The sequence below is a fragment of the Bactrocera tryoni genome, unplaced genomic scaffold (assembly GCF_016617805.1).
Source record: "Bactrocera tryoni isolate S06 unplaced genomic scaffold, CSIRO_BtryS06_freeze2 scaffold_517, whole genome shotgun sequence".
In the NCBI taxonomy this organism is placed as follows: domain Eukaryota; kingdom Metazoa; phylum Arthropoda; class Insecta; order Diptera; family Tephritidae; genus Bactrocera; species Bactrocera tryoni.
The window spans coordinates 692294-704130 of record NW_024396204.1 but is presented as its reverse complement, the minus strand read 5'-3'; the positions used below and the strand labels follow the sequence as shown (position 1 = coordinate 704130).

At 34.7% G+C, this 11837-nt stretch overlaps 4 protein-coding genes across 5 annotated transcripts; 2 read left to right on the top strand and 2 right to left on the bottom strand.

Annotated features, from left to right (window-relative positions):
- Window positions 1–45: 45 nt before the first annotated feature.
- LOC120781267 (cyclin-Q) lies at window positions 46–1959 on the top strand. Its single transcript, XM_040113449.1, has 6 exons — window positions 46–142; window positions 621–722; window positions 798–942; window positions 1038–1256; window positions 1321–1554; window positions 1617–1959. Exons 2-6 carry the CDS (start codon window positions 640–642, stop codon window positions 1710–1712), a joined length of 777 nt encoding a protein of 258 aa, XP_039969383.1. The 5' UTR covers window positions 46–142; window positions 621–639; the 3' UTR covers window positions 1713–1959.
- On the bottom strand, window positions 1918–6257 carry LOC120781264 (U2 snRNP-associated SURP motif-containing protein). The gene is made up of 13 exons (XM_040113422.1): window positions 6151–6257; window positions 5970–6086; window positions 5815–5908; window positions 5559–5751; window positions 5344–5506; window positions 4890–5279; window positions 4778–4821; window positions 4388–4720; window positions 4081–4323; window positions 3831–4014; window positions 2991–3234; window positions 2528–2919; window positions 1918–2468 (listed from the first exon to the last, which is right to left on the bottom strand). Exons 1-13 carry the CDS (start codon window positions 6154–6156, stop codon window positions 2013–2015), a joined length of 2859 nt encoding a protein of 952 aa, XP_039969356.1. The 5' UTR covers window positions 6157–6257; the 3' UTR covers window positions 1918–2012.
- A 335-nt stretch (window positions 6258–6592) lies between these two features.
- LOC120781256 (transcription factor grauzone) lies at window positions 6593–8955 on the top strand. The gene is made up of 6 exons (XM_040113409.1): window positions 6593–6713; window positions 6778–7192; window positions 7263–7734; window positions 7805–7999; window positions 8061–8436; window positions 8503–8955. Exons 1-6 carry the CDS (start codon window positions 6603–6605, stop codon window positions 8893–8895), a joined length of 1962 nt encoding a protein of 653 aa, XP_039969343.1. The 5' UTR covers window positions 6593–6602; the 3' UTR covers window positions 8896–8955.
- On the bottom strand, window positions 8935–11808 carry LOC120781254 (vacuolar protein sorting-associated protein 51 homolog). Of its 2 annotated transcripts, XM_040113405.1 has the most exons (10): window positions 11701–11808; window positions 11012–11638; window positions 10824–10948; window positions 10248–10756; window positions 10059–10186; window positions 9855–10001; window positions 9425–9787; window positions 9252–9364; window positions 9079–9182; window positions 8935–8971 (listed from the first exon to the last, which is right to left on the bottom strand). In XM_040113405.1, exons 1-10 carry the CDS (start codon window positions 11779–11781, stop codon window positions 8967–8969), a joined length of 2202 nt encoding a protein of 733 aa, XP_039969339.1. In that variant the 5' UTR covers window positions 11782–11808; the 3' UTR covers window positions 8935–8966. The 2 variants fall into 2 exon arrangements, with proteins under 2 accessions (XP_039969339.1, XP_039969338.1); XM_040113404.1 differs by lacking the exon at window positions 8935–8971 and having other exon boundaries at window positions 9009–9182.
- Window positions 11809–11837: the final 29 nt, after the last annotated feature.

The window sequence follows — 11837 nt, the reverse complement described above, 5'->3', positions numbered from 1 at the left end:
TTCTGAATTGACATCACTGATCGATAGTTTTGTCCGATCCCTTCTCAGAATTACAGTGCTTTACAAAGTTTACTTTGGTGAATAACATATTTTGCTTGCTAATAAAGTATCGTTTTTATGTGTACATAATTTGTTAATTCTGGTAAGTCGACAACAAAACAAAATTACAAAGTCCTAATAAAAAAAAATCACATACGTTTTTTAATATTAAAATCAAAATATTTTTGAGCGATATTTTGTTTGCGTTGGAAGAGTGTGGGGTGGTTGGGGGAATAAACAACGTGTACATGACATGTGTGTACTGTATATTAGACCAATTTATAAATGCTAACATATATTGTCCACTGAAGAGTTTAGTTTTAAATATATAGTAGGAAAACCATAAAATATTAAAAGTTTTCAGAGTAGCCCTTTGAAATTATGACAAATGCATTAATTTTTAAATTTGTAAAAATAATATTCGCCGTTCGCTTTCATTGGGGTCAAATAACCAGTTTTGACGTTATTCAAATAGCATAATAGCTAATAAAGTACGCTTATTAGAAAGTAATGCCTTTATAAAAATTCAATAAGTTATAAACATTAATTTAAAAAAATGTCAAATTTTTGTATTAACACAGGACTATTAAAGGAATAACAATGAAGAACTTATTAGACGTGATGTCAGTTCAAAAGCGATCTGAAGCGAATAAAACTCAGAAACAAAAACCAACAGACTATCGGTAAAGTTAATATCGTAATTCGAAAAACATCGCACTTGTGAACTAAAATATACAACTTAATTGTAATAATTTCAGCAAAGTGGATAAGCCTGGTGTTGTGCCACGTTTTCTATTTGAATGCGCTATTAAACTGCAAATTAAGCCACTGACCTCAGCAAGTGCAGCTATAATTTTTCACCGCTTCTTTAAAGAAGTTTCAACCACTGATTATGATGAATATGTAAGTCGACTAATAAAAAAATTTACAACTATACATACATACATACATATACATATAATACAATTTTATTATTGGTGCTTATGATTTCTTCCTAGCTTATTGCTGCTTCTGCATTATACCTAGCAGGAAAAATTAAGGACGATCCTGTAAAAATTCGAGATGTTATTAATGTTACACATAACACCTTAAATCGTGGGATGCCGCCACTAGAATTAGGAGAGGAATATTGGTCAATACGCGATGCCATAGTTCAGGCGGAGTTGCTAATCGCTCGCACTTTGAAATTTGATTTGAACATTGAACATCCACACAAGGTAGTATTATGCAACTATACGCTTCCATGTATACCAAATAAATGTATTACAATTTTTACAACAGTATTTGCTTTACTACATGAAAACGCTGCAATCTTGGTTAGGTCATACCATTTGGTCATCAGTACCGATAGCAAAGTCAGCAGCCTCGTTTCTTCAAGATTTTCATCACAGTTCAAAAATCCTTAACCACAAACCGTCACACGTTGCAATATGTTGTCTGTCTTTAGCATTACAATCGTATGGCATTCAGGTCCCACTTGCTGATGAATCCGATGAAGCATCCATGTGGTATACGGCAAGTTCAATTAACGATAAAAAATTTTGAAATTTATAATCTTTTTACCAATTATCTTTCAGCCATTTGTCAGTGAGTTGACTAAAGAAAAACACTGGGAAATTATTGAAGATATAATAGAGATTTATAAACAAGAAAGCGAAATCAATTCTTTTTGAAGGAACTGTACTGAATTTATATCTAAAAAACGTATATACTAACGTTAAAGTAATATGGTAAATTTGTGATAAGGAAATTCTTCAAGCTATAAAATTGGCTATGGCTTGTTTCTGCCTCGTATTCTAGTTTATTTCCATTGAAACTGAATTCCATTGATATTTAAAGTATACCTGCATACCGAACTTATTAAATCATGATAATGTGTAAGTTTCATTAAATAAATTTTATTATTTTTTTATTGCTTAATTATTGGAAATGCTTATATTAAATACATTTATGATGTATCCTTCCATCTGAATTCAATGCTTATGGCGGCTTTTATGCTTCTCGCTACGATATTCTCGTTCTCTATCATCACGTTTAGTTGAACGCGACGATGAGTAGCCGGGGGAAGGCGATTTGCGGGAACGTGGTGAATTTTCATATCGAGCTGATTTTGGTAAATATAGTGTGCGTTCTGCATACCTTTTTGGTGAGTCGGAAAGGGAACGTGAACGATTTCGTCTGGAAGATTTAGAGCTGCGCGTGCCAGAAGTGGTAGGCGATACTTCGCGTCGTGTAGTTAGTGGAGAACGTGATCGTTTATAATTTGTACGCGCTGGTGATGATCGTGAACTGCTACTATTATATTGTACTGGCGAAGGTGACCGCTTAACACGACGTGCTCGTCTGCTAGTGCTATCTGGAGATTCACTCCCTCGACGACTTTCCTTTGTATTGATAAACGATAATGGTGAATCTGCTACATCAGTGTCCTATAAGAAATAACAAAATTTTGTTTTTATCTACTTTCAATTCTTGCCGAACTACTGACCCTTTTTAGTAACTTCCGTCTAAAGTATTCAACTTGTTCACTTATAGTCCAGCCAGATTTTAGTTGTCTCAAACCTGCTTCCAGCTCGTCTTGATATTGCATTGTTTTTACTTCAATTTCACGTAGTTTTGTGCGTTTATCGTCGTCGTAATGATGTGCAACATTATTGCTTATCTGTTCATCATCACTAGAGTCGTAAAACTTTGGTGCTTGTGGTGGATCCAAAGTATCCCATTTACTAGTTGTGATTGCCTGAGCTTCAACTTGTTCGGGATCAATTGTTTCCCACTTCGATGGTATGAACGCACCACTCTTGGTATTTGACCTCATTTGAGCATCGCTGACATCAGAAGGTAGTTTTTCCAAAGGTATGCCATCAATGTCTTCGTCCACTGTGATTAAGAAACAAATGGATTAATTTCAACAAATGTAATTTGTAGAAATACTTTTGTTTAGAATTTACATGGTACTCCATCAATGTCGTCATCTTCTTCAATACCAGTACCCCGCCTTGTGGGTGTAGTTTTTTGAATTGACATTGCTTCTGGCAATCCCCTCATCAGAGCGCTCTTTAACAAAGCTGCACCATCCAATGGTATACCATCTAAGTCCTCGTCGTCTTTTTCATCACCTGACAAGGGGGCCCCATCAATGTCATCTTGCAGTTCTTCTACAGCTTCCTCTATTGGAGGTGGGGATGGCGCGATCTTTATATAAAAAATTCCGAGAAACAATATATTTATGTATATACATATACTAGAAGATCCGATTATTTGACTATGGAAAAAATGAGTTTTCTAAATGTAAACCTAAAATTTTTAATACTGGCTTTGATCCTGACAACTAATTTTTATATATAAATTTTTACTTATATAAATACAAAATTTTTGTAAAAAAAATGAATTCCTTTGCGGGGGATACACTTAAAATATCGAAATTCAAAATGCCGACACATCAAAGTACCGACAAAATTTAAATATGCAGCCAAATCAAAATACCGACAAATCAAAACACCGACAAACCAAAATGCCGACATGTGAAAAATATTTTATCTTGTCCGCCCTTATTTCTATCGAAGCACAGAAAGAGAATTCTGCCGACTAAGGGTTATGATCCTGAGCGTGTTCGTGGCCGGAGGCCGCAGGGCCTCGAACGAAGAACGCCACCTTTTCTTGATTCGTCGGTGTTTTGATTTGTCGGTGTTTTGATTTGTCGGTATTTTGAGTGTCGGGTTTCTAAATTTCGAGATTTTGATTGTCGGCATTACGTTATACACCTCCTTTGCGGAGAACTTCTTATATACCTGTTTTCCCAAAAATATACTTTTCAGTTTTGCCAAAAATTCCTTAGGATATATTGTCCATTCCTCCCAAACTCGTATTACATTGATAACACGCGACTTTAAACCCTCAGCTTTTAACCGACTCTCCATTGAATTGAAAAAATTGTGCAAATTTTCGAATACTTCCATTAAATGTTTTTCAATGCTGAAATAGTTGTGCTGTTGTTAAATATTGCCATTAAAATATTTATGTTTACTTATGTATATTTACGCTTTTCTGAAGAATGAAGCATTCGAAACTTTCACAGTACAATTGTGCAATAAATCGGATATGAGGTAAAGACGAGCAATTTTTTTTGATACCAATGTGTCTGGATTGGATAACGATTCGGTAATGCACTCACAAATTTCATCGGCGGCGTCAGCGTGTTCGATGCAAAATATCATTGCATCACCAATGCGTGAGCGCTCAGGTGTAATGTGACGTAAAAGGTCTTCTAGGCGAACGCGTTGGCTAAAAATCAAACGGTTTAGTTATGAATAAAAAAAAATTCCATCCTTGCTGTTTGATTACGTACGCATTTGAAAGTGCACCTTTGTGCACCACGGTGGCATCCGGATCAACGACCAGTTCTTCTGGCATACCCATTGTGTAAAAATTTGCTATTGGTGGCTTCCAGATAGGACCTCCTTTAAACATTCGAAACTCTTTTTCATTCCATTCTGAGGGAGTATCGCCTTGCAATAATGAAAATAGTTTCCATCGATAATATATGTGCGCAGGACTTTCGTTGTCGAATAAAAACGAAAATAATGGATTTTCTATTTCACGACTCATTATCAATGCCTCAAACATAGGGCCTTCACGTATGACAAATTCAATCATACGATGTATAATATTCAGTACCGCTCTGTAATGTAATATGAACATTTCTTAAATATTTTATTTAGCAACTTTATCAACTCACTTTTCTGTAGGTATGAAGACTTTCACAACAGATTTATATAGAATCTATAAAAATTAAGAGACATTTTATTGAAGAGAGAAAACATTAAATTTAAACAATCAACGTCTATTACCCTTTCCATATTTTCCTTCTCTTCTTCTGTGGTGTATTCTTTGTAATTTATTCTTGGTATATTTTGCGCTTCCGCAGGTGGTGGTTGGGCGTTAAATGGTAGACCAGATGGCGGTGGTGGTAAAGTAAGTTCCAAAAGCGTAGGTGGTATAAAAATGGGTTGGTTCATAATTGGTACGGATTTACCCCAACCTAGGCGCATTTCATAACCCATTATGTACCGTCCATTCAGAGTTCTGAGAGCTCTTTCGGCATCTTTACGACTCATATAAGCAACGAATCCACAATTACGACCTCTTTGTTTTTCTTCTTCGGAACGTGGCCACATAATTTTTATGCTAGCCAGCGGCCCATATCGTCCGAAAATTTCCATTAGCTGTTGTTCTGAAATCTGAAATGATGAATGTAAAAATAAAATATGTAACAAATTTTTACAATATTAAAACAAAACGTACCTTGGGACAGAGATTGCCTAAATAGAGATTAGTTGTATTTGGGTCGCCGGTGTCGAATGATCCCGACTCCCGTGCTTCGGGTGCATTCTCAACGATCTGTTGAACTACCGCTTGACCCGCCAGATGTTTGTATTTGTGACGTTCTTCACGTTCCTCTTGTATTCTAAAAGAAATGATGGATTTAATACAGTGCGGTAAAGTTGTCGGTAACTTACTGTCTTAATTCTTCTTTAAACAATTCTAAATTGCTTTTTTTCTTCTCTTGGCTTTTCTTTTTTAGCGGAACTACATCTTTTTTAAGGTCCGATGCAAGCATTTTAGCGTATTCCTGTGCCTTTTCTGCTGCGCTTTTTTCATCCAGCTTTGATCCAGGTTTATACAATTTGCCCTTTTCGCGGTTATCTTCACCTTCGAAAATAATATGTTATAAATAACAAATATTATGTTAGTTAAAAAAATCATTAAACTTACGTCTTGAACCAGCATCGTAGGTACCGGCTTTCACCCATACTTTGGAGGAGGCGCTAGGTGCTTCTTGAAATGTTTCCACAAATTCTTTAAATACCTGACACATATAAGAACGAAGTTTAGAGCATATACTTTTTTATAATTAAATAACTGATTACATGTGCCGCGGCAGCTTCATCTTCTTTTTTCTTCTGTTCTTCAATTTCCTTTTTGGAAAGGGTGCGCTTGCCCATGTTCCCAACGGCGAAAGCTTCCAGTTTCTTTTCACTAATACGCTACGAATGAAAAGTATGTCATATATGTCATATTGTAGTGGAAGAAGATCACCTTAATATTTACCTTCATATTTAGTAGATAAATATCAAGCAGAGTTTAAAAAAAAACCAATCCAATAAAATTTCGTTCCCAAATAGTTAAGCTAATCGTTCTTCTATAGTATTAAAATATCGATTAAATTACTTAGAAATGGGGTTATCTTATCGATCAGAAATAAATTTGTCAAAATTCTTTGAACAGGCTAATATAAATGCAATTTTATTCTATCAAAAATTAAAGTCATTTTGCTTTCCGGAAGTGAGTAAATAATTTTTTTAAATCCAATTTTTTTTATATATTATTGTTTAATATTTATGTTTCTGCTTTTATTCTTAAAAAAGTGGCAACATTTTAGAAGTGTGTAGTTTTGTTTACTGCTGGATTGATTTGTACTTTCTATTTTATTCGGTTTAATAGCTGACAGAAAGTTTTTCATCAAATTTTAATTAACCCTAAGGACATAAAAACAAATAAAAATGATTTGTAGATTATGCCTGAAGCATTTTAAAGATGTAATTAATATTTTTGACGAGATAGGTATTGAATTGAATGTGGCTGCAGTACTTGCTAAATACTTCTGGTTCGAGGTAGGTTGCCAAAACAACATTTATCTTTTATATTATCAACTTTTATTGAAAGGTTATTTTTTAGCCAAGGAGTGACGACCCAATATCTACAGCAATATGCAATTCGTGTTGGATTAGCGTTTCCAATTTCAATGAATTTTACTTAGGTGTTGAGGAAGCTCATAGGCTTTTAACAGAGCGATTTTCATTAAAGACCGATATAGAGCCCAATTGCAGTAGGAAGCGTAACTATTCAATAACCGACGAAAAAGATGTCAATGAATGGTTAGAACAAAATTTGTCAACCACAATTCCCAAACTTGACTTCAGTAATGATGATAAAAATAATATCATTACACCGGAAAAGCCTGCTATCAAAGGCTTAAACTGTGTGGAATCGAATGAATTGAAATGTGAACAGTCGATAGATAATGACGAGCCTTACATAAATAGTGAGTCATTTATGGAAGAAGTTATGGGTATTGTGGAAGAAAGCGAAGGTGATAAATTTTATAAACAAAAAATCAAACTATAAATATTTACTAAATACTTATATATAATAAATTTCAGACGCACTTGCCTTACCGCTAGAACGACAACTTCGTTCCACTCGCTCTAAAACTAAGAAAATTTCAGAACCCATCAAAAGAACATCAGGACGCGAATTGAAAATAATGAACAATGAATGTCAAAGGGCAGATTTTGGAAATAGAAAACGTCGAGGTCGACCACCTAAAATCAAAAGTGATACAAGGGACAAAAAAGGGAAAACGAAATCTAAAATTGATTCAAATGAAGGTGATGACTCGCAACAGGAAAGTTATGAGGAACGAATGCGTCTAATTGATGAAAAAATCGCGCAATGTATACGTTTAGTATGCGATATTTGTGCAACGGAACAACAGACATTTTCTCAATTAAGAAAACATATGGAGAAAGTTCACCAATGTAAAGGTTACGCAACTTGCTGCAATAAAAAGTTTAATAAACGAGCCCTTTTGGTAGGACATATAGAAAAACATATTAATCCAGATTGTTATAGGTAAACTTATATTATTATATATATCAAACCGAAATGTAATTGTTGATTGTTAAAACTTTTCTATGTCCAGATGTGAGTCTTGCGACAAAACATTTGCCGATAAACAATGCATGCGCAACCATTTCTTGATCAAACACCAGCCGGAAGAAGAAAAACAGTATCAATGTGAACACTGTCCGAAACGGTTTGCACGTCCCTATATCCTTGAACAACATCGTCTTATTCATGAAGAACGTAGTCACATTTGTGATATTTGTAAAAGAGGGTGAATATAGTTTTCTTTATCGTAATTTTAAAAGTATTTATAAGTTTTTTTTGCTCAAAAGGTTTGCATCAGCCAACATGCTGAGCACACATATGAAAACAATGCATTCGAGTTATGGTGCCACTATGTGTGATGTTTGTGCGAAGGTCATAAGGGGGCGCACAGCCTTTGCCCGACATCAGTTGGAGCACTCTGGTATTATTTTGCCGAAAGTTCAATGCGAAAAATGTGGATCATGGCATAAAGATAAATATAGTTTACAGAAACATAAGCGACGTCATAACGACGATGGCACCTTACACGTTTGTAGTATTTGCGGAAAGGTGGCGCCAAACCGCAGCGCCCTACTCAGTCATCAACGTTATGTTCATAAATCTGAACGCGTTTTCGAGTGTAGTGTTTGCAAGAAAGCTTTCAAAAAAGCCATATCTTTAAAGGTATTTTCTAAAATATGCATTCGTTAATTACTTATAGGAATATATATACATGTGTATGTTTTATAGGAACATATGACCACGCATACAGGCGAGGTGTTATACAGTTGCCCACACTGTCCTAAAACATTTAATTCCAATGCAAATATGCATTCACATCGTAAGAAAATGCATCCTAAAGAATTCGAAGAGACCCGCAAACAGCGGCGTGAAAATGCTGCGAAACCGGATGTTTATATCGATAAAATAGATAAAGATAAATCAACCGAAACAAAATCTCCAAATAGTCAAAATGCTACAGAAGTCGATATCAGCAGTGATGATGATTCTATGCCACAACTAATTATGATTAAATCAGACGATGGAAGAGAAACACACAACATTTTAGTGACAACAGAAGGTTTCAGTGATAACGAAGACGCGAATCCGAACGACAATAGTATAATTTTTACAATAAATTAGTGTAAGGTACTTGAAATAAATTTTTATTTTATATCAAATACAAATCTGTTCAATTTTAAATATATCCATGTTTAGGCTAGCATATGGGCAGAAAATTAAAATAATTAGTGATATTCAGCAGTTGATTATATTATATATTATGATTTGTTTTGAAAGCGATGAACTGGAACAGATAATACTAACCGCGCTCGCATATTATTTCGACCGCATTGGGTTCCATAAGTATGGACTCTAAACATCGATGTACAGCGGATCCGAGTATCTCATCAAGCAGAAAATTTACGAGACTGAAATAAGTTCGTAAAATACTTTTATGTAAGGAATCATTAGTAAATTAAACGATATACGATATTTACTTTTCATCAGCCACGAATCGCCAAAGATTCATTTGCAGATAATGAGTATCCACTTGTACCTGTTGCAATCCAAATTTACTAAATGTGCGTAGACGTACGCATTCCAAAAGAGTCTAAAAATATATGCATAATTGTAAAGAAGCAATCCTAAGATATTCACCAAACTAACTTACCTTTAAACCAATCTTAATGATACCAGTCACAATGGATACCTTTGAAAAATCAACATTAGTAAATATGTCAATGCGCTCCGAAAATAATCGATGAATATTCGAGACATAATTAGATTCTAATTGTGATGGCGTATAATTCGACCAATTAGAACGATAATGTTGCTTAGTTGTTGTTAATGTGCTAAAATGGGTTTTACGACTAGAATCACTGCTTGCTGTCGTTCTAACGCCCGCTTCATAAAGGCTAGCCACAACAGTTTCAATTGACGCCAGCTCCTCCACAACCCTTTTCATTACAGCCCGTACTGAACGAGGTTCAAGACAGTTTAGCCAATCACGAGTTTCTACGCTCTTCCTCATCATCTAATATGATTATAATGTATATATGTACATATGAATATGTATTATACATATATAGTAATTGTAATACCTGTGAAATATTTGTGCCCTGTAAACGAACATATGCATCTAATAGGGTTTGCGCAGTTTCGCGCATTTCTGCGCAAATTTCGGTTTCATGAGTCAATACTGCACTGTTTTCTGAATCAATTTCATATAAGTCGTCAACCAAAGTTATCTAAAATAAAAACTAGTAATATTAATTTCTGTAAATACTGTAGACCTAAGAATTTACCAGAATATGTACACCATTCTGCTCCATTTCAACACATGTTTTTGACAAAACCAATAGAAGATTTGGAGGACTTGGACTAGAGATTTCAGCAAACGAACACATCATTTTAGAAATATGACGCAGGAATCCTATAAATTTGATATACTATATATAATCAAAATTGAGGTCGCATGCATTATTTATATTTACCAATTAATAAACTCTCCCGTATACCTTCAACGCATAGACCACCTTTGTAATCTGCTTTAATATTGAATGACCAATCCGTCTGCAGAAATACCAATAAATCTTGTAGTACCCCTTTCACCTTTTCCACCATTGACATATACAAATTAGTAATTAATTCATTCAAATTTGCCCCATTATTGTTGTCACTTTTTGCAGAAACTAGTGCCAAACGTACAGAGCTAAGGCTATCGGAGAAGTGATCTTTTAATGATTTAGAATGTGCTTCGCAAAGTTGATGTGCAGCTGCGATTATGATGTCTACTGTGTTACGTTGTATTTCCAATCCACGACAAATATTGCGCATAGCCAGAAGGCGTCGATGGAGGCGATCTAGGGCTCGAAGCAGTATCTGCGTATCACCAAAGCCAATGTCTGATTCAACACGATCATGAACGAGTGTCATGTATTTGTCAATATTTTGGTTAAGAAATACGTTTAATTGGCGCAAGGAATGTTCTTGAAAATCATCACTAAACATATATGGATTTATATGCAATTCGGAAGGCACTTTTGAAAAACTTATAGCGCAAATCTTACCTTTCTTTATCATAGCTTTTTGTTACAAACATATCAAAATATGAAGTAACCACTAATGTTAGGTCATTGAGAAATCCTTCTATGCCCATATCAACAAATTCAATCATGTCTCGTTCAGTTTGATCCTTGTTATATAACAACCATTAAGTCATTTATATAAAAATTACCTTAAATTATATTACAAATACCTGCAGTAGTACTATTTGTTCGTGCAAACGTTTTCCAGCACAAGTCAGCATTTCATTAGCCAAATCTGCAGGTTTTTCGTCTAACTGCAATAATAATTCACCAATTTCACTTAATGATTGAGCTGAATTACTCGCCATTTGAAAATCATTCCTCAAGCGGCCTTTCAAGTCGAGCAATATTGATGCGCAATCTCTCTGAATGCCATCGAATGAGGGTTGTCGACCATATTGTGCAAACACCTTTTGTGCATGTAAATAGTCTTGAACAGCTTGAGCGTAGTTTTGTTCTTCTATTAGACCCTTCAATTTCGCTGGAAGAGAGGATAAAAATTGCAGTCGTTTAAGTAGCGAGTGTTTTTCAGACAGACGACACAGTTGCGAACGAGTCCCCTGTAATGTATCTGTAATTTGCTCACTAAACGATGTTATGGAATTCATTTTATTTCGCAACAAATTCATATCCGATTCCATTTCCTTGAAATCGTTTTTCATTTTGCGTATAGTATCTGTTGCCGATATGAATTTGTTATAGTTTTCATAGACGAGTGTCTGCATATCGGAATGTAGCGTTTGAGTGTCTTTTATTACTGCAGTTTCAGTATCCATTATTTGTTTTAAAGTACAATCCTGTGAATCACAACAAAAATTTACAAAACACTGTCTTAAGAAATAAGGGTGTATGGCTTTACTTTTAATAATTTTTCCAAATATTTTTCAGAATCAAATGCCGAGCTATCCATATCATAAGGATTACTAATATGTTCTGTCATCCTGGTAATTGTCTGTTACTTTAGGCGCTAATCGGTCACACGTTAAAAATAATAAT

Bases quoted from the DNA above. Each gene is read 5' to 3' on its own strand.
- LOC120781256 (XM_040113409.1), top strand. From the start codon at position 6,603: ATGATTTGTAGATTATGCCTGAAGCATTTTAAAGATGTAATTAATATT. The intron at 6,714-6,777 runs GTAGGTTGCCAA...GTTATTTTTTAG, and splicing joins CTAAATACTTCTGGTTCGAG to CCAAGGAGTGACGACCCAAT. The intron at 7,193-7,262 runs GTGATAAATTTT...AATAAATTTCAG, and splicing joins TATTGTGGAAGAAAGCGAAG to ACGCACTTGCCTTACCGCTA.
- LOC120781254 (XM_040113405.1), bottom strand. From the start codon at position 11,781: ATGACAGAACATATTAGTAATCCTTATGATATGGATAGCTCGGCATTT. The intron at 10,757-10,823 runs GTAAGATTTGCG...ATATATGTTTAG, and splicing joins AAAAGCTATGATAAAGAAAG to TGATGATTTTCAAGAACATT. The intron at 10,187-10,247 runs GTAAATATAAAT...TCAAATTTATAG, and splicing joins ACGGGAGAGTTTATTAATTG to GATTCCTGCGTCATATTTCT.
- LOC120781264 (XM_040113422.1), bottom strand. The intron at 5,280-5,343 runs GTACGTTTTGTT...TCATCATTTCAG, and splicing joins TAGGCAATCTCTGTCCCAAG to ATTTCAGAACAACAGCTAAT. The intron at 4,721-4,777 runs GTGAGTTGATAA...ATTACATTACAG, and splicing joins GTCTTCATACCTACAGAAAA to AGCGGTACTGAATATTATAC.
- LOC120781267 (XM_040113449.1), top strand. From the start codon at position 640: ATGAAGAACTTATTAGACGTGATGTCAGTTCAAAAGCGATCTGAAGCG. The intron at 723-797 runs GTAAAGTTAATA...TAATAATTTCAG, and splicing joins CAAAAACCAACAGACTATCG to CAAAGTGGATAAGCCTGGTG. The intron at 943-1,037 runs GTAAGTCGACTA...ATTTCTTCCTAG, and splicing joins CCACTGATTATGATGAATAT to CTTATTGCTGCTTCTGCATT.